The sequence below is a fragment of the Lissotriton helveticus genome, chromosome 10 (genome assembly GCF_964261635.1).
Source record: "Lissotriton helveticus chromosome 10, aLisHel1.1, whole genome shotgun sequence".
NCBI lineage: Eukaryota > Metazoa > Chordata > Amphibia > Caudata > Salamandridae > Lissotriton > Lissotriton helveticus.
The window spans coordinates 1,153,104,053-1,153,131,266 of record NC_136071.1 but is presented as its reverse complement, the minus strand read 5'-3'; the positions used below and the strand labels follow the sequence as shown (position 1 = coordinate 1,153,131,266).

At 46.2% G+C, this 27,214-nt stretch overlaps 1 protein-coding gene across 2 annotated transcripts in view; it reads right to left on the bottom strand.

Moving 5' to 3' along the window:
• Nucleotides 1–27,214, bottom strand: part of NGLY1 (N-glycanase 1) — a 213,168-nt gene that overhangs the window by 86,303 nt on the left and 99,651 nt on the right. For both annotated transcript variants that reach the window (XM_078663965.1, XM_078663966.1), the window contains exons 5-6: nt 18,073–18,292; nt 4,903–5,024 (exon numbers count right to left, since the gene is read on the bottom strand). In XM_078663965.1, coding sequence (XP_078520091.1) covers nt 4,903–5,024; nt 18,073–18,292 — 342 coding nt within the window. The remainder of the gene's footprint in view (nt 1–4,902; nt 5,025–18,072; nt 18,293–27,214) is intronic.

Genomic DNA, 27,214 nt, shown 5'->3' with positions numbered 1-27,214 from the left:
TGTCCCTCCGGCTCATCCGTAAGATTTGCAGGTTTTTCTCTGCGGACGCCCTCAAAACCATCGTCATGGCTCTTATCACCTCCCGCCTTGACTATGGGAATGGCCTGTACGTGGGCATACCCGCTTATGAAACCCGCTGCCTTCAGGCCATTCAAAATCAGGCAGCCCGCCTCATTCTCCGTCTCCCCAAATCTTCCCACATTACCCCTGCACTTAAGTCCCTTCATTGGCTCCCTGTGCGCCTTAGATCTTTTTTCAAATTGGCCTGTTTGGCCTTTCGGGCGCACACCCGCTCAGCTCCTCTCGTTATCAGATCTCTCATCACTCCTCACGCCCCCAGCCGCACTCTCCGCTCCTCTTCTCTCTCTCCCTTCTGCATGTCCCCCGCTTCCGCAAATCCAGAACAGGGGGCACCCGATTTTCGGTTCTGGCCCCCCGGTCCTGGAACAGTCTCCCTCTTTCCATTCGTTCTATCCCCATCTATACCCATTTCCGTAAAGCTCTCAAAACTTTCTTGTTCTCCCAGGCGTTTCCCTGCTAGTCTCCCTGGGTCCCCTCTGTGAGTCTGGTCAAGTTCCCAGCGCCAGAAAGCCGCTTGGCCGCAGTGCGCTTAATCAAGTACTTTTTTCATTTCATTTCATTTCATTACCTGCTAGTCTTCTTGAGGGTGTACCCCTTCTCATCTCTCTGAACTGCAGTACTCCCATGGACCTAGCTGTCTCGTTGTCCTTTAGGAGCTGAGTTAACTTGTCGTCAACTGGCATTCCAAACAGCTGCTCTCCGTTGAAGGGTGTGTTAAGGATGTTTTGCACCTCAGGCTTGAAGCCTGAAATCCTAAGCCATGCGTGCCTTCTCTCTGTCACCCCAATCATCATCTGCCTGCTGGATGTCTCTGCAGAATCCAAGGGCGACTTCAGACATGTGTTAGCCATGTTTTTCCCTTCCTCTACCAGGTGGGCTGCCCTTTGCTGGTACTGTTCTGGTAGATGCTTTAGGAGTTGCCCCACCTCCTTCCAGTGCTGGTACACGTGCCTGTTGATTAGGGCGTTGAAATTTACAATGCACCATTGAATTGCCGCACTCAGTTCCACTTTCCTCCACATGAGGTCCATTCTTCTACTCTCCTTGTCTGGAGGTGGTCCAGCATTTGTGGGAACATTGGCCCTTTTCCTAGCTGCTGCTGTTATTATGCCTATGGAACTCCCTCCCCCGTCAACTAAGGATGGAATCAGATCTCCTCCGTTTCAGGAAACTTCTGAAAACGCACCTCTTCCCTGGATTCCCCCTTTCTCTCTGGCTCACCACTCTCTTGACTGTCTTGGTTGCAGCGCTGGGATGCTTACGGGTTACTACGCGCTCTACAAAACCCAATAATAATAATAATAATATTATTGAATCAGCTGGCACTGATCCCTGAATGTATGCAGGGTCCTTTAAGGAGTGTTTGTACTTCTTTTCGGTTCTCGGGGTCACTCATTTACATACAGATGGCTTCCTGAAGGCCTCCCTGCCCTGGTCCAGCACACTAGGGAGCATGGGCAGGAACTGACTTCTGGTTTGTGAAGGTAGAGTTTCTAGGAGAAAACAAGCCTTGGGCTTCTCCTCCTCCAACTTCAACCCATATGTCTCTGCAGCCTTTTTTACCACCATATTACAGACATCTATGTCTGTCCGGCGGTGAAGGCCTCGAAGGGTATGTGTCTACTCCTTCTTCTGGTATTTTGGCGGTGAAGGTCATGCCACTCCAAGTCTTGCGCCTCAGCGGAGGTCGAGTCCTGGTAGGTTTGCTGATCCTCTTCGTCTTCGAAGTAATACAGGGCCTCTTCCTCCGGTGCCTCGACTGGTTCAGGCATTTTCGGCGGCTCAGGGTCCTAGTCGCGGCCTCAGTCTTTGGTGGGATGGTGTACTGGCTCATCCTTTCATCGAAGTCCTTTTTTCGCTGCAGGATGCTCACCGTTTCGGCCTCGAGCTTCCTTTTCCTCCTCTCCATCTCTACAGCTTGTTCGTGTCGACAGTTTTGAGCACTTCACTTCAAGGTCGTCGAAGTCTATCTTAACCCTTCTTTTCTCAGCGTCGAGATGTCCTTTTCGAGGGCAGCCTTCGACAACCTAGATTTTTCTTGGGTTTTTGCAGTCTGGGAGTCTTTTTCGAAGGATCCGCTGGGCTGCTTGTCCTTGGGTGCCGTTGCTTTCGCCGAGTGTTTAGATGGCAATGCTCCCTTCGAGGACTTGGCTTCACTCTCACGAGTGTCGCTCGAGTGTCTGGGGGTTGACGACTCTTGCCTCCATCGATGTTTTCTTTTGGACCTTGATGACTGTGCTGTCCTCTGGTCCTTCGGCGATGTTGTCCTCTTCTCCACTAAAGGCCCAATTCTCGGAACGATGGAGGTGGCCCCTGCATGGTGTAGTTCGCTCTTCTCTGTGTCTCTCTTACTCTGAGGCTCTGTGGTGTTAACGCCGAGCACGCGTTGCAGTCCTCGCTGTTACGCTGTTGTGGTCAAGCGGCAGGCAGAGGTAGCAGACTGGATGCTGGTCCTTCTGGGCGTATTTGTGGTGGCAATTGTCACAGAATTTGAATGGTGTTTTGTCCATCCCCGTGCTCAGGGAGCCCCCGTGTGCGCATTTTCTGTTGAACATCGAGATTTCGGGTGTAATCCTTCTCCTTCGTCGTCCCGGTTACCTGACCTGTAGTCGGGTGAGTTGAAATCTAATTTAGTTGATTTTCTGTCAATTTTAGTCAATTCTCTCTCCAAATCTCTGGAACTCTTCGGTAACGATGTACGGCGGAAAAAAGAATCTAAAGATGGCGACCAAAGGTGGGAGCTTCTGGAGGAAGCGCGTCGACGTCACGAAGGACACCAAATGGTGGTATGTCGACTCCTACCTCGGCCACGAAAAAAAAAAAAAAAAAAATGAGAAAAAGACTACAATTCTGGACCCAACCACTAGATGGCGGAATAATGCACAGCATAGTGAATCCAGAAAGATTCACGCTGCAAAAATTAACGGCTAGGGCGGTCGACCTCAAATCTGGGGACCCTGGTTAGAGTCTCAGCAACAACGCTGAACATCCTGTGATTCTGGGCAAATCACTTAATCTCCCAGTGCCTAACAGAAATGAGTGTGGCCCTATGTAACGCTAAATACCTATCTTAAAAAGTACTTGCCTGATCAGTAAGATCTTGGTGTCCAAAATATAAAAAGCTGTGTTATTTTTATAAACTGTTATCGGATTTCTTTATTGAGCAAGTCCCATCTATTGACTGTGTGCGCTCAACAAATGCTCAACACTCTAATAAGCCTAAAGGTGCTCACCTACACTACTACTAAGAGCACTTCAGGACTGTTAAAGCAAGCTCCTGTAAACCAATAAGGGTTGCCTGGACACGTTAATGCACTATATCGAGAGCCAGCTTCCTCCAACATACCCTCCGCACCCTCTAGAAACACTTTTTCCCTATTAACCCGATTGCTGCTTCGAACATTCCGAGCTGGTGCGGAGCGTTCTATTAAGCGGGCGGCGCCGCGTCAGCCAACGGCGTGCGCAGCACTACGGAGGTAGTGCTCACGACGGCCGTTGGCCTAAAGAAGCAGTGAACAGGTTAAAAACATTTGCAGTTTCCAATGTCCTGCTTCTGAAGACCTTCATGCCTTTTGTTTTCCTCTCTGCACATAGACAGGTAGACGAACACCTGGGGCGTCCCCACCCTGTCTGCCTACGATGGCCCTATCTTTCACCATGTCAGTGCACACACACACTGCACCTGCCTTAAGCTATGCAAGTGCGCGGAAAGCACAATATATAAAGCAACTGTTAACCTATTTCAGGGGCTTTGCAGCTGTTTCAATATATTTTTAGAGCTTCTTGTTGCTAAAAAAGTGTGTCATTTCTGATATTTATCTCTTTCCATGCACTTCATTGCATGCTTTTACTTGAAAGTGTACCTCTAAGTGTCACACATTTGGCAGTTGACTGTCACTCATAAGTGCACTGAAACCATGGAAATGTCACACATAAGCAACCTGAAAACTTGACAGCTATGTACAGTGTGTATTCAAAGTAGGTCCAAATGGTGATGGGGACGCAGGCTGTTAAACATTTACAAGGAAGGGATATATTTAAGTGGAGTGGTGTGGCTCAATGGTTAGAAGCAGCAGACCTGTAAGCAGAGAACGGCCCGGGACCAGGGTTCAATTCCCGACGCGGCAGGGTCTTGGACCAGGGTCAACGGACTCGATAATTCTCGCCTCGGTGCCTACTCTAACCAGGGAACACACTCGGCAACTCTGGGCATTAAGATTGCCTCATCTCTACAACGGCCCCCCACAGACGCCAGGGATGCCTGGTTTCACCCTGGAGATACCCTGAAAAGGGACCATCTCACAGGGAAAACCAGGACGGGTTCCCCAGCGGTCTACAGCGCCAGGACACTCGGGTAGAGTAACAGTGCGCTTTACAAGTATCCCACATTTACATTTCCACAATATATATATATTTTTTTAATTCTGCTGCATGTTCTGCTTAACATTCTAATACGATAATAACAGAAGCTATATTGTCTGTTACATAGTTTGTAGTTGTAATGAGGCATCAGATCAATACCACTGGTGGCAAGCCTTCATTTTATCCAGAAATCAGTTACCCCACCATGTGCAACACAAAGAATTCTGTCAGCATTTAGCTAGCCAGAGTTAAATGTATGGGCTGGTCATTGGTAGCAGGATATCGTATGCACTGTTCAATGCATACCTTCTGAGCGGACTCTACTAACCTAGTTGTTTACTGGTGCTGGAAGACATAGGGCCATTTATAACAGTTTTGCTCACTGGAATTAGCTTACCACTTCGGGTTATCATGCTTATAGCTATCTAGGTTAATGAAAACCAGGTTCAGCGCCCATACCTGTCGCGTCCCACACATATCTGGCTTCAAACCCCAGTGCTCTGCAGCACAATGTGAAGCAGTTGGCCCATTCACCACAGCGACCACATCTTGTTTCCAAGAGCTTCTCAGGATCATTATACCTGGAACAAACAAACACAACAGGGCCATTAATGCAGCAGGAATCCTCCCCTCTGTCAAAAATGGGTTTCAATTTTTTCCTTCATCAAATGTAAATTTTATCATGATTTCAAGAAACCACCACTTTTGTTTTTTTAGTCTCATGAAATTTAAGAACACATTGGAAATAATTACAAACTTGGTACTGCTTTTCTTCCAAACTAGCATCAATTAAATCCCACTCCCACGTTCCAGTAAACTCCAGATGTCCCTCAAAGTGAAATACATTATTCCCTTAGTAGGTTCAATGTCCAGTTTTTATTAAAAGCATAGTTCCTCCTTCGTAGGTTAGGCATAATTAAGGCGGGCTCTGTATGCATTAGGGACAAGTTAACCACTTGGCTGCTAATGACAAGGGTAACTCGTCACGGAGTTCCCATTGATTTCAATGGAAAGTGTTAATAAATGTCTCCAGGGCCTTAGCATCCAAGTGGTTAAAGGCTGTGGAGGGCATCGAGTCCCAAAATGCTTTGAGAATGATGACAGCACTGTGCCTAACCCACTGAGGGGGTTGTTAATAAAAGCACACTTGGTAACGAAGGGAATCATCAATGCAGGTTTGTAAAGCCCAGGAAGAAAAGGCGTGTAAGCCTCGAAACGAGTCGGCTTGTGGAGAACATTACATAACATGTGTATTTGTAAAGCGCACGTTCACCGCTACGGGTATCTTGTCGCTGAATAACAGATGTTTGTTGTTACCCAACTCAATGGTTCTCATTTTATGGACCTCACATGGATGAAAGGCTCAGTGGACCCGCCGGGATTTGAACCTGTGACCATGAGGTTGAACACAGGCCCCTGCAGTAGACGCATTTGTCCACTGAGCCACCAGACCCGGCCAACATTGGGCATATGAGGCGAGCTGCAGCGAGGCATCAAATTACCTGTTGGTAAGGGGCGTTATTGAGTGCCCTTTCAATGTTGGGGCATATTGTTTAACTAAATTTCTACACAGCATTCCACCGTGGAAAGGGGCACCATTTCCCAAACAAGTGAAAGGCTATGGAGGGAAACGCTTTTCTCTCCATTCAGCACAGCGTCCTTAATGCATACAGAGCCCGCCTTAATTATGCCTAACCTACGAAGGAGGAACAGTGCTTTTAATAAAAACGGGACATTGATCCTACTAAGGGAATAATGTGTTTGACTTCGAGGGACATAGAGTCCCATAATGCTTTGAGAATGAGGACGGCACTGTGCCTAACCCACTGAGGGTGGTTGTTAACAAAAGCACACTTGGTAACGAAGTGACTCATCAATGTGTAAAGCAAAGGAAGAAGAGGCGTGTAAGCCTCAAAACGCGTCGGGTTGAGGAGAACATTGGGCATATGGAGGTGAGCTGCAGCGAGGCATCAAATTACCTGTTGGTAAGGGGCGTTGTCGAGTGCCCTTTCAATGCTGGGGCATATTGTTTAAATATATATATTTGCCTAGATTGGAAGGACTGTGTAATATAAGAAAACAAGTTACTTACCTGTAACTTCAGTTATCCAGTATTGGTATCTTTCATAGATTCACATGCCTGAATCATTTCCCGTCGTCGAGGCGGGAGTCCCACGGTAAATAAAAAAGCAGTACCAAAAGCACTTTGTAGTAGTAAGCCCTAGAAAAGGCCTGAGGCCTAAATTATAGTAGCCTATCTACATCATTATGCTAAAAAGACCAAAGTCTTTGCTCCAACCAATCAGCTTACAGCACCCTCTAGAACCTTCTCTGCAGAGCCAGCTCTCCTCAGATTTTCGTAGCACAAGTGGGAACAAGTATCCCGAACTTAGAGAACTGACTCTCCGGGGAGGAGGGTGGGTGCATGTGAATCTATGAAAGATACCAATACTGGATAACTGAAGTTACAGGTAAGTAACTTGTTTTCTTATCCAGTATTGGGGTATCTTTCATAGATTCACATGCCTGAATCAGAATAGCAAGCAGTAAGCCAGGCAAAGTCGGTTGCGGATGGTGGGAGACTTATTGTAGTGCACCCCCATGAATGTATAATAAACAACCAACAATCGCCTAGAGAATGATCTATTAATAAATCATGTCCATATTCAACATAGAAATTGTGCAATATCCTTCTTGAAAGGAACTTTAAGCATCATAAAAACACACAATATGTTAACATATGTTTGTCTATTATAAACAATCTACTGAATTGGGAGTACATTATATGAAATAAGCCAACATTAGTACCTGAATATACTCCTTAAGGAAACAGGTGACGTAAAACAGATTGTCCCACTGCCGCATCATCCTGATTTGCTGAATGTAGGCAGTAGTGTCTTGTAAACGTGTGGACATTCTTCCATGTCGCAGCACGGCAAATGTTCTCAAGCGTCACTCCTGCAAACAAAGCTGGAGACGCTGCCACAGCTCTTGTGGAATGAGATCGAACCGACCTTGTCAATGGTCGATCAGCCTTGATGTGACAGAACTGAATAGCGGATGCTATCCATCTTGAAATTGTGGCTTTAGTGACCGCTTTCCCCAATGTAGTATGGCCATAAGCTACAAACAGTTGATCTGACTTTCTTAAAGTCTTGGTTCTCTGGAGATAGAACTTTAAGCATCGTTTGATGTCTAAGGAATGCAATGTTCTTTCAGCCGGGGTTGAAGGATTTGGAAAGAAAACTTTCAGCTTGACTGGCTCATTCAGATGAAACTGGGAAGGCACTTTTGGTATGAATGTTGGATTCGTTCGTAAAGTGACATAGTCCTGGGAGAAATGCAAAAAGGGCTCCTTTATAGTGAAGGCTTGAATTTCTCCCATTCTTCTGGCGGAAGTTAGCGCTAATAACAAAGCAACCTTCCATGTCAAGAACTTTAGGTCAGCTCTATGGATGGGCTCGAACGGGTGCTTCATCAGCTGTGAGAGAACAGTGTTGAGCTCCCATTCCGGTGGTGAGGGCTTTACTGGAGGATAAGCCCGGAAAAGACCTCTCATAAATTGTTTGATTAGCGATGAAGAGCAGAGCGATTGAGTGTTAGCCATCTTTCTGTATCTGGACAAGGCCGCTAAGTGGACCTTTATTGACGAAAAAGACAGACCAGATTGTGCCAAATGCAATAAATAGGGTAGTATTTTCTCTGCTGGCGCCTCTATAGGGTGTAAAGCACTAGAAATGCACCATGCGCAGAAACGCTTCCACTTGAGACGATAAGTTTTTAACGTACTCTGGGCTCTTGCTTTCTTTAAGATGTCTCGGCAGTCCTGAGGAATTTGGAAATGTTCGAATTCTAGGAAGTTAGGAGCCATGCGTGCAATTTCAGCGATTGAGGGTCTGGGTGAAGCACTTGACCCTTGTTTCGTGACAGTAGTGTTGGGGTTACCAACAGTCTGACCGGTGGCTCTTGAGAAAGTAGCATGAGTTCCTGAAACCAATACTGGCGAGGCCACTTGGGAGAAATTAGGAGAAGACGACAACTCTCCAACTTCATTTTGCGTACCACTCGTGGAATCAAAGGGATCGGAGGAAAGGCGTAAGCATAAATCCCTGACCATCGCATGGACAGGGCATTCCCCCTTGATCCCTGTTGAGGGTACCTGCTGGCGTAGCACCGGCATTTCTTGTTCTGTTGGGTTGCAAATAAATCCAACTTCGGCTTGCCCCATCTCTGAAACACCTTGTTCAACTGGTTGTTGTGCAGTTCCCACTCGTGGTAATCTGACAATGACCTGCTCAGTTTGTCTGCTAAGGTGTTGTAGAGACCTCTGACGTGTTCCGCCTTGAGAGTTCTGTTGTGAATTGTTAACCATTGCCATAACTCTTGGGCTTCTCTGGATAACGTTGCTGATCTCGTTCCCCCTTGCTTGTTTATATAAAACATGCTTGTGGTGTTGTCCGTTCTGACCAAGACCGAGGATCCTGCTATCCTGGGAAGGAACGCTTGAAGCGAAAGATAAATGGCTTTCAACTCCAGACTGTTGATGTGACATTTTTTGTGCTGTTGAGACCATTTTCCTTGCACCTGTAAGTCCTGGAGATGACCTCCCCAGCCCTCCATGGACGCATCTGTCGTCAGAATGAAATCTGGAGAAGTCTGCAAGAATGAGAGCCCCTGTTCCAGATTGCTGAGCTGAGACCACCATTGAAGAGCCTGCACCATCCTGTTGGTGACTGTGATGGTGTCTTCGAAAGAGCCTGTCGCTTGATGCCATTGACGATGTAGCTCTTCCTGTAAAGGCCGCATCTTGAGACGCGCCAATGGAATGAGGTTGATGGCCGAAGAGCACATTCCCAGAAGTGATGCAAATAGGCGAACTGAAAGTGACCTTTTTCTTGACAGTTTTATGGCCAAAGCCTGTAGTCGGAGTTGTCTCTCTCGAGACAAGAATGCCTTGCATTCTATTGCGTCCAGACAAGCTCCTAGGAACAGCAGGTTTTGTTTTGGAACCAATTGAGATTTGTTCTCGTTGATTGTGAGGCCTAGCGATTGAAAGAGATCGCGGCATATTGTAATGTTGGACTTTACTTTGTTCTTTGACGGACCCTTGACTAACCATTCGTCCCAATACGGGAAAACCTGTACTTCTGCTGCCCGAAGAGCTGCTGCCACCGGAGCCAGGCACTTCGTGAAAATCCTTGGGGCCGACTTGAGGCCAAATGGGAGGACTTTGAACTGATAGTGGGCGCCAGCCACAGTGAAACGGAGGTATTTTCGATGTTTTGGGTGGATTGGGATGTGGAAGTATGCATATTCCATGTCCAAGGAAGCCATGTAATCTCCCTCGTTGAGGAAGCTGAGAATGTCTGAGAGGGTGACCATTCGGAATCCCTGTTTCTTGAGATATCTGTTTAGATTGCGCAGGTCTAGGATCGGTCGCCATTCCCCTGATTTCTTCTTTATGAGGAAAAAACGGGAATAGAAACTTGTCCCTCTCTGATTGTTTGGAACCTTCTCTACTGCGTTCTTGAGAAGCATAGATTGAACTTCCTTGATCAATAAGTGAAGACGAGGGGGAGGGGGACCCCTGGGCGGAGTTGTTGGAGGTTTGGTGATGAACTCTAGGGTGTGACCATGCTGGACCAAGTCCAACACCCACTGATCCGTTATGTGATGCCATTGCTGTTGGAAGGCAGAAATGTTCGCGCCCACGGGAAGGTAGGGGACTGAAGGCGGCGCCCGATTGACCTCACGGTTTCTTGTGATTGTCTCATCCATGATTGTTTGTACGCCTTCTTCCTCCTTGGTGAGATAAACCAGCCGATCCAGATTGTCGATACGAGGACTGATAATTCTGGCGGTATTGCTGCTGATATTGCCTGCCTTGCTGGTAATAATTTCCTCCGGACGAATAACCGCGTCCTCTTGCTCCTCTGAACGATCCTCTTTTATACTGCAATGACCCTAGCGATTTTGCAGTATCTGTATCTGTTTTAATCGCTTGGAGAGCCTCGTCGACATGTTTCCCAAAGAGGGACTCTCCGTCATATGCCATGTCCAGTACTTTCAATTGCACTTCTGGACGAAAGGTCGTGGCTTTCAACCACCCTTGACGCCTTAAGACAGCTGCTCCTGCTAACGGTCTAAAATTTGTGTTCGCAATATCTAGTGCGCAGTCGATGGATTCCTCCGCTGCGCGTTCTCCTTCCATAAGAACTTTTCGGGCTTCCTGTCTCTTGTCCTCCGGGATCAGCTCTATGAAACCAGCCATTTCGGACCACATTTGGCGATCATAGCGCCCTATAATCGCCAACGAATTTGCCGCTCTGATGGATGCTGCAGCCATGGTGGAAAACTTTTTCCCAATAAGGTCTAAGCGTCTCCCCTCTTTATCAGGTGGTGTAGAAATAGGGGTTGCTGGGATCTTTGACCTTTGTTGTGCAGCCTGAGAGATTACTGAATCCGGGCGTGGATGACCAATAAGGCACGCCGGACTAGTGAGCGGAGCACGGTACTTCTTTTCAATTCTTGGCAACACAGCAGGCACAGATGCAGGGTTTTTCATTATCTTTATGCCCTCCTTCCAAATATAGTCAATGATAGGAATGGCTCTAGACACCTTCCTTGTTTCTTCTTTAAAATCATGGAGAAAACACTCCGTTTGTTCCACTGTCACCGGGAGTTTAAATCTGTTTGATGCTCTCTGCATCAGGTTGTGAAACCCACCTACATCGTCAGGCGGTGAATCTGAAGGCTGAGGAGTCGGAGGGGATGGCATGGGGATAACGTATTCATCCCATGGGTCTGATGAAGATACGTTAGGCAACTCTCCGTCTTCTACTTCCTCTTCTGATGACGTGTCCGGAGTTTGCGGAGGCAATTCCGGTGGCGGGGGTTCCACAACTGGTGAAAGTGGCGGATTTTGAGGCGGAGGAACAGTAGTACTAGGTTGAGGCCTTTGTGGCGGAAAGCGTTGCTTACAATCCGCAAGCATAGCCTGTAAGTCTTGTATCAAAGTAGGTGGTAAATGAGTGACTTCTGAGACCCTAGGCAGTCTCTGGTGTTCCAAGGCACAATATCCTCCTGGTAGTAGTGCTCAGTATAAGATTCGTCTTCATCATCATCCTGACACTTGATGAGGAGTTCAGGTGGGTGACGCGCCACACCAAAAGCATCTTCATTCTCATCGTCCTCAAAATCATCCTCTTCATCATCGGAGTAAGATTCTAGAAGAGGAGAGGGCATAAGTGGCGATATATATGAACCTTGTTGTCTCTTGTAAGACACGAGTTGAAAGTTCTTTGTTGAAATTGGCGTACAAAAAGCCTGATTCCCAGTAATAGGCTTCAGCAAAGTTGATTCCATCAGTTTTGATGGCACCGGTGACAAAGGTGCATCCGCCCGCTGAAAAGATGCCGTCGTCGACTAGGTCGACGACGAAGGAATCGTCGTCGATGGTCTTACCGTCGACGGGGCCGTCGTGGATGGGCTCGCCGTCGACGGGACCATCGTCGATGGATTCGACGTCGATTGAGCCACCGTCGACGGAGTAACTATCAATCAATCAAGACATTTGTATAGCGCACTACTCACCCGGAGGGTCTCAAGGCGCTTGGGGAGGGGGGGTCCGCTACTGCTCGAACAACCAGGTCTTGAGCTGCTTCCTGATGGCGAGGTGGTCTTGGGTCAGGTTGAGGTGGGTCGGGAGGAAGTTCCAGGTCTTGGCGGCCAGGTAGGAGAAGGACCTACCTCCTGTGGTGGCTCTTCGGATGCGGGGGACGGCGGCGAGGGCGTGGCTGAACGATCGAAGCTGACGAGTGGGAGTGTAGAAGTTGAGGCGGCTGTTGAGGTATCTTTGGTTGTGTAGGGCTTTGTGTGCGTGGGTGAGAAGGCGAAAGGTGATTCTCTTGTTGACCGGGAGCCAGTGCAGGTCTCTCAGGTGTCCGGAGATGTGGCTGTGTCAGGGGATGTCGAGGAGGAGTCTTGCTGAAGCGTTCTGGATCCGCTGGAGTCTCTTCTGGAGCTTGGCGGTGGTTCCGGCGTAGAGGGCGTTGCCGTAGTCCAGTCGGCTAGTGACGAGGGCCTGGGTGACCGCCTTCCTGGTCTCGGTGGGGATCCAACGGAAGATCTTACGTAGCATGCGCAGGATGTTGAAGCATGACGAGGAGACGGCGTGGACTTGTCTGGTCATGGAGAGGGAGGAGTCCAAGATGAATCCCAGGTTGCGTGCGTGGTCTGTGGGTTTGGGTGCGCTGCTCAGGGCGGGGGGCCACCAGGAGTCGTCCCAGGCGGAGGGTGAGGAGCCCAGGATGAGAACTTCCGTCTTGTCTGAGTTCAGTTTCAGGCGGCTGTTCGTCATCCACTCGGCTACGACTTTCATCCCTTCGTGTAGGTTGGCTCTGGCGGTGGCGGGGTAGTTGGGGAGGGAGAGGATCAGCTGGGTGGGCTCGTCGTCGACTGTGCTTTCTTCGTCGACGAGACAGTCGTCAACGGTGGCGTCGATGACTTCGTCGATGGCGTCGATGACTTCGTCGACGGGCTCTTTTTAGACGACGAAGGCTTCGTTGACGATGATGTCTGCGTCGACGAGTCGTCTACGAGAGTTTTTTGCCACAATACAAATCTTTGTAGACACAATAGGTGTAGTAATAGATGTAGTGGATATCATAGCCATAGAAGAGGAGGTCGAAGTAGAAACAGTAGTCACTGGTGAAGAGACGGAAGAACTCTTACTCACAGTTTTCTTTGAAGGATCGTTGGTGGCTGAGGCTCCAGAGACAGAATGTTGGGATCTCTGAAGAGCCTGAAGTGGAGTGGGAGGTTTTAGCATGCTTTCTCCCCTCACTTGTCTTATCCTCTTAAAGCTTCTACCGCTAGCAAGAGGGCGAGGTCTCATCATCATCATCCGTGGAAGAGGATTTAAGCCACAAAAGGACTCTGGCCTCCCTATCCCTTAAGGTCTTAGAAGGGAAGGTACGGCAGATCTTGCAGTTTTTGCCTCATGTTTGGGATAAAGGCAATAAATACAGTCCTTGTGCTGGTCATCCACATGGACCCTCTTCTTCTCACAGGTTCTGCAAGGTCTAAACAAGGCCTTCTTATCAGACATCTAGAAGCTCTGAAGAAAAAACCGAGTCAAGACTCAGGGAGACTCCCTTCCACACGACGTGCGGTGAAAATCTGAGGAGAGCTGGCTCTGCAGGGGGGGTTTTAGAGGGTGCTGTAAGCTGATTGGTTGGAGCAAAGACTTTGGTCTTTTTAGCATAATGATGTAGATAGGCTACTATAATTTAGGCCTCAGGCCTTTTCTAGGGCCTACTACTATAAAGTGCTTTTGGCACTGCTTTTTTATTTACCGTGGGACTCCCGCCTCGACGACGGGGAATGATTCAGGCATGTGAATCTATGAAAGATACCCCAATACTGGATATATATATATATATATATATATATATATATATATATATATATATATATATATATATATATATATATATATATCTATATATATATATATATATATATATCTATCTATCTATATAAACAAAAATCAGAGTCAAACCACTTCTCCCAGAACAGAAGGGGCCGACACATGCCCGGTGCAGGTAAAGAGACTTTAATTTGCCAGTTCCATCAGCGCACAGCATGAACAGTTACATCAGTGAAACGCTGGGCAGACGCAAAAAAACAATATTTTCCTCATGCAATTTGAAAGTTAAACAATACAAAAAACGCTAAACAGAATCACACCAAATGTGGCCAACACTCAGCAGTCCATGGCCATAGGCTGTGCGTGGCAGTTGGTTGTTACTTTTGTTTAAAAAAAAAAAAAAAGTATAACCCCGGAAGCAATTCTGCGGCACCACTCAAAGAAGTCGCATGTTGAAGTACTGCGAGTACCCTAATGTTTCAGCAAAATGCCTGGTTCCTTCCTGTAGCTCAAGGTCCTCATAACAAACAGTAGATTTGGAAATATTTTGTATCTCACTGCAATTGGCTGGAAAGCACCAGCTCCATTCCAATATTTGCGAAATTTCTGCTCCTCTCAGTGACTGGCTTTAAATGCTGCCACGACCTCAAAGGGAGACAGGAGAGGACCATCATATTACATCCTGGCTATTTGGTATATAATCAACACTTGAGTTTATGAACAACATCTCTGGTAGGGTGTGGACACTCATGACTAACACTTTTAGGTAAATCTCTGGAGGGTCTAATAAATACACAACTTTCAGCCTACTTAGAAGCCAATACGAATCTCGGCCATCTAAATCGATGTTTGGGGCAGCTCATAGTACGGAGACTGCCATGGTTGCATTCATGGACATCATTCAACTTTCTCTAGACAAAGGAACCCCTACCATGCTAGTATTAGTAGACCCTGGCCATGATAGTATTATTAGACCTATCTTCTGCCTTTGATACTGTGTTTCATTCACGGAGGTATGAGATTGCCATTTCTGGGTGTGCCTTGTAGTGGTTTCAAGAGTCCCTTAACAGAACGCAGACAAATCGTAAGTCACCTTTAAGTCTTGTACTTTAATTGGTAAGGGAGTGCCACAGGGCTCTTGTTTAAACTCTATAGCCCCCTTGCTTCCATAGCCAGATCCTTTGGTTTCGATATTATATCATATGCTGATGATACACAGTTGATGATCTTCTTTGATAACAATTAGAGGCAGTTTTCCAATGGAATGAAGGCCATAGCAGTTTGGATGGCTGCCAACTGCCTACATTACATGACGACAAAACAGATTATGTTATTGAATGAATGAATGAATGAATGAATGAATGGGGGATTTGTATTGCGCAACTTTGCCCGGGGGCATCAAGGCGCATCAGATGGAAACAGCTGAGTGAAGGGTGAGAGCCGATGACGAGTTACAGGTAGGCTTCTGCGAAAAGCCAAGTTTTTAGACCTTTGTGGAAAAGAGCAAGGGACGCCTGGCACTTAAGTTCAGCTGGAAGTAGGTTCCAAAGTTTCGGGGCAAGGGAGAAAAAGGCCTTCCCTTCCCATTTGGCCTTGATGGTTCGGGGGACAGACAGAAGGTTTTTGTTGGCAGAGCGCAGGGCCCTGCCAGGGGTGTAAAAGGACACAAGAGACCTAATGTCTTCTGCACCAGATCCGTGGAGAGCACGGGAGGTAAGAACTAGTACCTTGAAATTTATCCTGGCCTGCACAGGAAGCCAGTGAAGGTTTTTTCTAATCAAGGATCCTGAAGAACGTCTGGGGGCATCAACAACAAACCTTGCTGCTGCATTCTGGACTACTTGTAAACGATGGACCAGCTTTTTACTCATACCTAAATAGAGGGCGTTACAATAGTCCAGGCGAGGAGAGATGAGAGCCACCGAGACTTGTTTCTGAGCGTCCGGGGAAAGATAGTGAGTAAGTTTTCTCAGGATCCTTAAGATGCCACAACAGGTGGAGACAGTTCTGTTTACTTGCTTGTCAAAAGTAAGTGTGGTGTCGAGAATAACACCTAGATTACGGGCGACTAGAGAGGGCTTGGGACACAATCCAAGGGCAGGAGGCCACCAGTCAGCCGACCAGACATCTTGTTTACCTCCAAAGATAAGGACCTCGGTCTTTTCCCCATTTAATTTGAGGAAGTTTGAGGTCATCCAGCCTGCCACTGCTTCCATGCAGTTCCTGAAGTTTGAGGCCGTGTTCTCCACAGATTGAGAGAGGGAGACCAAAATCTGGGTGTCGTCAGCGTACGACAATACTTCCAAACTGAAGGATCTTCCAAGTCTGGCAAGTGGGGCCACATATATGTTGAAGAGTGTAGGGCTCAAAGATGAGCCCTGAGGGACCCCACACTGCAGAGGCTTGGCGGAAGAGAGGAAGTCGCCCAGTTTGACCCTTTGGTAACGCTGGTTGAGGAAAGATGTCAGGAGGCTCAGAGCCGACCCATCCACTCCCATCTCACCAAGACGGGAAGCCAGAATGGTGGGAGACAGGGTGTCAAAGGCGGCTGTAAGGTCGAGCAGGATCAGAAAGGTGGTCTGACCACTGTCGACCTTAGCGCGGATGTTATTGACCACCACTGTAAGGGCTGACTCTGTGCTATGCACCTTCCGAAAGCCATGCTGAGAGGAATCTAGCAGGCTAGCTTTATCCAGGAAGGCGCTGAGATGGTGATTAAGGTGGGCCTCGAGCATCTTATTCCGCAAAGCCCAAATATTCTAGACTCGAGATTGGTGGCCGTCCAATCTTGGCTAGGCCCCCCTCACCTAAGCAGGTGGTCAAAAACCTTCGCATAAAAACTGATCTGCCACTTTCTGTGAAAGACCATGTTGCTGCAATTAGCAACAACTGTTTTTACAAATTGTGTTTGCTGAAGAAGGCTTTCCCTTTTCTTCCACCCTCATACAGGAAAACTTTAGTCCAGGCCCTGATTATTTGTAAATGTGAAGTCAATGCCTTGCTTGCTGTGGAAAATGAGACTTTATTAGCGAAAATGCAAGTGGTCCAAAACACGGCCACCCAGTTTATTTCCAATCTTCCTGCCGACCCCGCCTCTGAACCTTTATTAAGATCACTACATTAGTTACCCATTAAGAAAAGGTAGCTACCCATTAAGAAAAGGCTTTTTTTTTTATCTGCTGTCTGACCTATAAATCCCTCATGGGCAAAGGTCCTGCTTACTTAGTCCAGAAACTTAAACTCTACTGCCCTACCAGGAGCTTACGTTCTAAAGACAAAGCTCTACTGTCCGGTCGCTGAATTTGCTTGATGAGATGTAGGGGGGTGGGGATGGAGGTCTTTTTCATACTTGGCACAGTTTTACTTGAACAATCTGCTACTCCATGTCCGAACTTATGACTGCCAGTTTTAGGAAAATGCCTAAAACAGTGCTGTTTTATGGATGGTGTTCTGTGTTTGACTGTACCTTTACTTAGCGCCGAGATGTGACTTTGGGGGGCGACTCATGCGCTATATAAGTCATATTACCATAACATAACACCGGCTAGGACGTAAAATCTACATGTAGGGCAGCAATTGCAGCACTTGCAGCATTGTTAAACTTGAAATGAGACAGAATCAAAGAACATACACGTAGGCCACTCTTCTCCACGTACACCAAAAACAACAAACAAAACAAATTAAACAACAAAATGTTATTCTTTTTTTAAGAATTAGAAGAATACCCCCTGCGCAAACTGCCCCAATCTCCATCACACCTAAAGACAGATCCCACTTACAAAAAAACAATGTGGATTCTAAACGTTTCAGACTCTACCTCCACAGCATCTCTCTTAATACAATTTAAGTCACATGTCACTATTGCTCGGTACGACACTTCACTGACCGGTGAGGCCAGTTTCCATAAATACTCTAAAAAAAATACATTGAAAAAAAAGAAGCTAAAGCTTAGGGCATTGGCAAAAATGGTTAGGCCCATGGATCCCCAATGTAAATCCTCCATTTTGCTTGGGTGAATGACTACCTTGATGTGCATTCACCCAAAGACAATATTGCTTACATACACACCATGGCAATAGCGTCACCTTGTTAGAATCAGTGCCACACATTTACCAAGTGTGAGAAGAACTCCAGTCAAGATGATAATTCAAGGGGTCAACACAAAGACAGAGTGCTTCAGTGCAGAAGCTTCTATTTACCTGGGAAACCTGGTGCTGAACTTGCAGGTATCGCAGTAGTGATTTTCGACTCGTGTGGCTCCCCATCTCAGGTCTTCAGCAGATGGGGTCAAAGCTTCCCTGGTCTGCGTCTGCCCCCCACACCGTATGCAAGGTAGGCTGTCCACCCACTGGAAGAAGTCATTCTTGAACCAATGCAAAAGCTCCAGCAGCAGGCAGTAAGCCTCATCAGCCTTGAAATCTGCGAAAGAGCAAAAACTCTGTAGAAGAAAATCTGTAAAAGAGCAGTAAATGGAAAGAAGAGATCGCTTTTACAGATCTCCGGGCCGACATTTTCAACACTGAGAATTAAATGTAAAGACCGGGACTGGCATTCCTAACATCTTGCTGAAAGTTTTTAAAACAATGTTTTTATTTTTGGCCCTACAGATCCAGCCATGTGCCAAGCATCAAGAGTTAGGCTCACTCATTTTAAATAAAATACTGCATCACTGCATGTTGGTCGATTTTTCACATAGCTCAGCAGTTAACTAACAGTGTGCCCTTTAAATACGGACTCTTAAGTTTGCCAAAAAGCCGAAGACGAGTGCCCCGCCCTTTGCACTGTCGGTCAGTCTCACGCAGGTAAGTGAAGCAGCGTCACCAAGCAGAGATTGTGCATATCTGCAGGTGAATAGAGGATTAGAAGGACCTTCGGCCATGTTGGTGTCACTTTGGACTGATTCGCATGTGGGTGAGCCATTGGCTGTAGTGTGACCACCAGAGACCTACAAAGTCCTCAATCTGGATTCTCAGGCCGACAGCAGCACACATGTGGGTTAGCCGAGCCCAGACCTTTGTAGCTAAGGATACTCCATATGTTACAGCCAACTGTTAGTGTATTTGTATTTTTTTTTTAACCTCTGGCTAGATTGCACACTGCCCATATGACCAACAGGAAAAAAGTGCTTTAAGAAGCACTACTGAGAGAGGGGCTCTGGCTCCACTTGAGGAGAGGAGTTGGCCTAACGGCTAGGGTGGTCGACCTTGAATCTGGGGAACCGGGTTCGAGTCTCGGCAATGAGGCTGAACATCCTGTGATGCTGGGCAAATCACTTAATCTCCCTGTGCCTAACAAAAATTAATTTTTCCTCATGTAACGCAACTGGTGCTATGTAAAGCGATCCGATACCTTCGGATCAAGTTCGCGCTATAAAAAACTCTGGAAAAAAAAAGTAGTAAAAAGCTGTGCATGGTGTAACTCTGTGACCAATACAGAAGGAGAAGTTTTACATTGTGAACTTGGACAAATATAGGAAGGGGGATTTACAATGAACCGCTTTCCTAAAAGCATACAAGGAGGCTTTATATTGTGAACCTTCAAACATATGCAATTGGATGAGGGTTTACAGAGTGATCTCTGACAAATGCAACAGTATAGCGTTCTATGGTATGATCTCTCAGACAAAGACAATAAGAAGGGGTGTTAAATTGTGACTTCCAAGTAAAACTCCATAGAGAGTAGGCCTGGGCGGTAAATTCTGTTCCGCTTGCGGAATTTGGGTAATTTTGCGTTCCGCTGAGAATGCGGAATTGCCAAAAAATCAGCGATCCCCGGCTCCGCAGAATTTTTTGCTTGTTTGCGCTTTCAAAATGCGTGTTTGCAAGATATTTCTCACCGAGCACACAAACAGCGTTCGCGAACAGGAAAAAAGCATTGCGAACGGGCAGAACAAGAAATTCCGCGTGTTCGCGGATCTTTTGCATGCTCACGGAGATTCTTTACCGTTTCGTGGAGCTTTGCGTAGCGCGACTGCGCAAATTCAGTCCACCCTTAATAGAGAGAATATTTTAATTTTAAACTATTTGACAAATTCAATAGGAACTGGTTTTGTACTGTGAACGCTGGCAAAATCATGGGGTTTCATATTGTAAACATTTTGTTAGGAAGAAATTTTATATTTTGAACTATGATCGAAATATAATAGAAAGCGGTTTTACATTGTGAATTCACCAACAAAATCAATAAGAAGGAATTTAGGAACTATATGAAAAGCAGTAGGCTGCTTACATTAATGTTGGACATGCTGTGTTCGGAGTTTCTAGCCCAATGCACTCCCAGAGTAAGCCCTCGATACTCTAGTTACCCTAGGAGCCATGGTCTTCAAACTTTTCAGTAGGGCAACCCCCATGTGAAGAAAAAAAAATTGCCCTTCGAGCCCCATGAATTACAAATATTTTTCACAATTATTCTATAAAAGTGGCAGCTCTAAACATATTTAACAATTCAAAAATTACAGTTATGTTCAGCTATCCCATTAAAAAAATGCAGTCAAACGCATGCTTGCCAACATCGTCTGTGTTTAGGTGTGTCTAGTTCAAGCTTTAATGTGATGTGTTAAAAACTTTTTTTTTAAATATTTCATTTTCGTCATTGGATCTCAGAACTACCAGGTGTTGCAGGGAAGATGCGTACGCGCCACCTAAACTCTATTTTCTGAAATTGGCTACCACAGCCCGCACATTTTGGATGTATTTGGTTTCTGCAAGCTATTGCTTCCCAGGTATGAATATGTTAGTAAGCAGACACTAATACAAAGTAACCAATCACATAGGCTTTGTTGGCACAACTAAAGGCTTCATGACTAAACTGGAAAAATGTCATTTTGAACATAATCAACTCCAAGAGATATTGCCCATTCCTCTCTAGAGTGATTAAAAGAGTTATCCCTTTTTAATATTTTCTGTCAATCCTTGTAGCTCATGCAGCATTGCACTACCTTCTCAGATTTGTCTATGATCGGCAGGTCAGCATCTTTAATATTTCTGAGGTTGGGAAATCATCTGTATTAGCAGAGCTCTTACCTTTCTTAGGACCACGCAGGATTGGCTACTCCAGTCCAGTGTCTTATATTCCTCTTTGACCCATTAGAAACCCGGGCTACAAATTCCACAATGCAAAGAATAAATCTGGACTGGATAAGCTACTCATGCATGTAATCCTTTATTGTATCAGTAACTGGTTTTCTAAGATGCACCTTATCAATGGAATCATATTAACTTTGCCAATAATGAGTTGACAAATGTATTTATGGTGACGGTTAATGACCGCAAAATTTAATGTAAGAAACGTCTTTTTTTCATCTTACCATTCAGGGCGAAGCTGTGGTGTGTAAGACCCTCATGTAGTGAGCATCATTGCTGCTAAATGCCCTGGTATCATAAGTGCCAGCCGCACTTTGCTAGCTGTGATGCAGAATTGGGAAAGAGAACTAAAAGGCCCAGAATGAAAGGTTTTGTAGGCTAAAAAGCCAGAACTACCTAAAGGGGCCACATGATGGGGGGTTTTAGCGGCTGTGCACCCTAAATCATGTACGTCTTTTCATCATAATTGTGATGCGTTTCCATTTTATGCAATTCGAAAGAGGTTTTCCCAGCTGCCATGCTTAGATAAATGAAATATAAAAATAGTTACAACCCCTGTAATGCGCATGGCTTGAAGTTTACGTTCTATGCTTTGATCTCATTTGACACTGTGCGCTAGAAGGACGGGCACTTTAAAAAATGCAAGGTCGCTTGTGATTTTAATTTTTTTACACAAGAGTCGCATGATGTGGCGTTTATTTGCAGATGGTGCAATGACACTGAATCAACAATGTGAGACTGAGAGCTAGAAAGTAAATCGATTTAGACCAGATCCACAGGACTAGTGTGTACAAGGAGCAGAGTGTCACCCACTGCTCAAATAACAGTCGTTGGAAATGCTAATGATTCTGGCTTGAAGGTGCTGTAAAGTGCACTCTCACAGGTACACAACTCACCCTGCACTCACATAGGCAGACTCTTGTACATGGCATACTGGGAAAAGGATTGAGAACCATGAAGACACTTTGCCTGCTCTGGTTCGAAAGGAATATGGGCACTACCAAGAGTGCACGAGTAGAGGAGCAAATTGCGAGCCAATGGCGTAGGCTGCTTTCACTTTTAATCCGTGCCAGGGCCATAACCCTGTCCCCAAAATCAGATCAACAGCAATGTTGGAAGGGAAACACTGCCCCCTGCCAGCGCTGTCTCTTTCTAGTGGAGCTCTGGAGAATCCGCTCAGAGGGCGAACCCCCAAGCTTGGATCCACCCCACTAGCCACCAGTGATTATTGTTAGGGGGCAGTTGTGGAGCAGCCCGGCTGGGCATGAGCTAGTGTCCCCACCGGGATACAACAGTCTTTGACTCCTGCTTACTGATGGCTAGCACATGCAAAAGGGAACACACTATTGGTCAGATCCGTGACCAACATCTGCTTAGGACATACGTGACACCGTTTAAAACCTGTGGTCTTCAGTGGTAGCTCCTCTACTCGCATGTCACAAGCTTCAGAATTATTTGAACATATTCAAACAGAAAATCGAATAACAATGATGAGGACGGAACACCATGTAAAATACACAGGAGAGAATGTAATATACCAGAAAAGTTGCTTAAAAGGACTGTCAATTGTTCCATCAAAGCAACCAGTTAATCAATAGAAAAAGTCACAATCTTGCATGAAGTTTCGAAATGCTATTATAAAGAACCAGGTTTGACCCAATTCTTCTAGCACCACTAATCACAGAAAGTATGGTTTGCCATGTTCATGCTGAATTATAATTAAGGCCTTATGACTTTCCCTTGCTGGAAAACCCCCAACACAAAATCTTCCATCTTTGCTTAGAAGAGCGGCTTCCTTAGATTTGTGAAAGGGTTGACTACTGCAGCCTGCAACCCTTTTATGGAATCAACTGTTGCTTTTGTAACAATTTTTTTTAATTGCCATTGCCTGGATGGGTGGTCCTTAAGGCCACGCCATTTTGTAGAAAGTTACTTTGGATTATAACGATACGGCCTTTGGTAACCGTTCTGTTGTGATGTGGTCCCCTCTCACTGTCTCATTGTTCTGCCCCTGTACCCAAGTGCAGGAAGTTGTCCAGACTTGATCCCCACACCAAAAACACGGCTCACTTATATTTTTGGCTTAGTCTATGCTTGCTGAATGATGGCATAACCACTGACCAATCTAAGCCATTCCAAAATGCTGCTGTGCATGCATGAACCTGCACAGCAGGCATTTTCCTAATGAGAAACCACAAACACATACGTATGGAACATCACAATAAATTATATGTTAGCAAAAAAATCAAACGTCTATGGTTTTATCAATTCAAAAAGGAATATGCTACTTACCAGTATGCATCTGTTCTTGGCATGTAGGGCTGCTGACATTCATATCTGTGCATAGATCGCCGCCTAGTGTTGGGTCCGGATGATTGCACATTGTTGTCCTGGAAGAGTCTTCGAAATATCACGAGATAGGTGGCTCCTCCCTTCGACTACAGTGCGCATGGGCATCCTCTCCATCCCCAGATTGTTTTTCGCCATTGTGGCAGAGATGGAGTATAGTACAGTAAGAGATGTCCATGCAAAGAGTGAATGCTACAGCTGCGACAGTCACCGGGGAGGCGGGTGGGCGATATGAATGTCAGCAGCCCTACATGCCAAGAACAGATGCATACTGGTAAGTAGTATATTCTGTTCGAGGCATGTGGGCTTCTGAATTCATATCTGTGCATAGAATGTATAGCAGTATCTCCCTTAGCGGTGGCTACCTGTGTCAGCTGCAGCAGTCTGGAAAAGAGTTTTGAGAACAGCAGCTTGCTGTTTGGAATGTACATCTACACAATAGTGTTTTGTAAATGTGTGTGTGGTTGACCATGTGGCTGCTTTACAAATCTTGTGTAAAGGAATGTTTCCCAGGAAAGCCATGGATGCCCCTATCTTGCATGTGGAGTGCGCCCTAGGGGGGACTGTTAAGGTGCGTTTTGCTTTTAAATAACATATCTGGATGCACTTAACTATCCATCTGGCTATACATGATTTTGAAATAGGGTTACCCTTGTGTTGTTGTGAGAAGGCAACAAACAATTGTTTTGTTTTTCGAAATGTCTTAGTTCTGTCTATGTAATATAGCAGAGCTCTCTTGACATCTAGGGTATGCAAGGCCCTCTCGGCTACTGTTTGTGGGTTCTGAAAGAACACTGGCAGTTCTATAGTTTGATTTATATGGAAATGGGATACCACCTTTGGCATGAATTTAGGGTTTGTTCTAATAACTACTCTATTTGCATGTACTTGAATGAATGGCTCTTGAATAGTTAGGGCTTGCAGCTCGCTAACTCTTCGAAGCGAAGTAATGGCAATGAGGAAAGCCACCTTCCAAGTAAGAAATTGTATTTCGCATGAGTGTAGTGGTTCAAAAGGTGGTCCCATTAGTCTGGTTAAAACAACGTTTAGATTCCAGACTGGTGAAGGTGGGTGCCTTGGAGGAATTACGCGTTCAAGTCCTTCCATAAAGGCTTTAATTGCTGGCACCCTAAATAGTGAAAGGTGTTGCCTGTTTTGCAGATATGCTGCTAACGCAGCTAGATGTATCCTGATGGATGAATAGGCTAACTTGCAACGTTGTAGGTGCAATAGGTAGCAAATGATGTTTTGAGTGGAAGCATCAAGTGGGTTAATGTCATTGTTATTACAGTAAATAACAAAACGTTTCCACTTCGCTGCATAACATGCTCTGGTAGTGGGTTTTCTTGCCTCTTTGATAATATTCATGCAATCGGGAGGCAAGTTGAGGTATTCGAACTCTAGGATTTCAGGAGCCAGATCGCCAGGTTCAGCTGTTGCGGATCTGGGTGTTGGATTTCTCCATGGCTCTGAGTTAGAAGACTGGGTGTGAGTCGCAGTCTTTGATGAGGCACCACTGACAGTTCTAGGAACGTGGTGTACCATGGTTGCCTCGCCCACGTGGGAGCAACTAGGATTAGCGTTAGAGAATGTTGGCGCATTTTGCGTGCCACTAGTGGTATTAATGAAGCTGGGGGAAAAGCGTACGCAAATTTGCCTGACCAGTTCATCCATATCGCATTGCCCAGCGACTGTGGATGTGGGAACCTGGCGGCAAAGTACTGGCATTTTGCGTTTTCGCTTGTGGCAAGCAGGTCTATTTCCGGGTGTCCCCACTTCCGGAAGAATGGTTGGAGCACTTTGGGGTGAATTTCCCATTCGTGCATCTGTTGGCTGTGCCTGCTGAGCAGGTCGGCTACTTGATTGTCCTTGCCTGGGAGGTGCTCTGCCATGAGAAACATGTTCCTCTGAATGGCCCATTTCCACATTGCTTGAGCTAGGTGCGGCAGCTGTGGCGAGTGTGTTCCTCCCTGTTTTTGAATGTAATATATAGCTAGCATGTTGTCCGTCCGGATCAACACCGCTTTGTTGCATAAGTGTGTCTTGAAAGCTTTTAAGGCTAGAAAGATGGCCATCAACTCCAGAAGGTTGATATGCATTTTCTTTTGCTGTACAGTCCAGAGTCCCTGTACTGTGTAGTGCAGGACATGGGCTCCCCATCCTACTTGGGATGCGTCTGCGGTTAGGACTATTTGTGGGACAGGCTCTTGGAACAGTCGTCCCTTGCAAAGGTTGTGTGGATTCCACCAATGCAGAGAGTTGTATGCCCGACTGGTCACCAACACTAGGTCTTTTAATTGCCCGTGAGCCTGGTTCCACTGCCTTGCTAGGCATTCTTGTAGCAGACGCATATGTAGTCTGGCGTGAGGGACTATGAATATGCAGGAGGCCATCATGCCTATTAGCTGCATAAACACCCGAGCTGGTAGTGAGTGTTGGGGTCTGAAGTTTTGTATCAGCATTTGTATTCCCTGGACCCGTGCTGTGTTGGGATATGCTTTTGCTGCCAGTGTATCTATTGTTGCTCCCAGGTACTGTTGGACGTGGGAGGGTTGTAGATGTGACTTTGGGTAGTTTAGTGAGAATCCTAAACTGTGCAGTAGGTGTATGGTCTTTGACATGTGGTCGGCACATTGCTGGGCTGTTGGCGCGTGTATTAGCCAGTCGTCCAGATAAGGGTACACATGGATGTGTTGCCTTCTGAGATGTGCTGCCACTGTAGCGAGACATTTGGTGAACACCCTTGGAGCTGTTGTCACCCCAAATGGTAGGACCTTGAACTGGTAGTGTTGTCCTTGAATGGTGAACCTCAAATACTTTCTGTGAGCAGGGTGTATTGGTATATGAAAGTATGCATCTTTGAGGTTTAAGGTTGCTAGGAAGTCTCCCTGGCGAAGTAATGGTAAGACTTGCTGGAGAGTGAGCATGTGAAAATGCTCTGACAAAATGTACATGAGAGACCCGCCCTTCTTTGGAATTAGGAAGTATAGGGAATATACTCCTGTTCCCTGATGTTGCAGTGGGACTGGTTCTATGGCCCCCTTTTGCAGCATACTGATGACCTCTTGCTGAAGTAGCGTTATATGTTCCTGTGACATAGGACGGTGCACGGTGGTATGTTGGGTGGAGTGGAGGTAGCTCTAGGCAATAGCCATGTTGGATAATTTGCCTGACCCACTTGTCTGTGGTGATATTTAACCAGACTGGCAGAAATTGATGTATTCTTCCCCCGACTGGTGTTATGTGGTCTGGGGGTAGTGCCAAGAAGTCACTGCTTTGTGTTAGTGGAGGATCTATTTATATTGCCTCCACGACCTCTTTCCTTGGTATTGTTTCCTCTATAGTTGGAGGATTGCTGTGATGTTCCTCGTGCTCCTATAATTGGAGCGACGAAAGGAGCCACGGTGTTGTTGGGACTGAAGAGCTCCCATCGACTTTGCAGTTTCTGCATCCTTTTTCATTTTGTCCAGAATTGAATCAACTGCTGGACCAAATAAAAAGTCTGGGTTGATTGGCTGATTAAGAATTGTAGATTGTACTTCGTTCTTAAAGCCCGATATAGGTAGCCATGCGTGGCGCCTTAGCAGCACGCTTGTATTGATGGATCTGGCAGCTGTGTCTGCCGCGTCTAGGGCACATTTAATGGAGGCATTGGGGATGAGCTTTCCCTCTTGTATAAGTTAATCTGCCTGCTGTTTGTAGGGATCAGGTAAGTGTTGGAGAATGTCCTCCAAACTGTCTAAGTGCGCCCCATCATATCTGGCCAGCAAGGCCTGTGTATTGGCTATTCTCCAGGAGTTTGCTGCCTGAGCCGCCACTCTCTTGCCTGATGCCTCAAAGATTTTAAACTCCTTGTCTGGAGGAGCTGCCTCTCCAGTAGTTTGTGAGTTTGCACGCTTCCGTGCGTTGG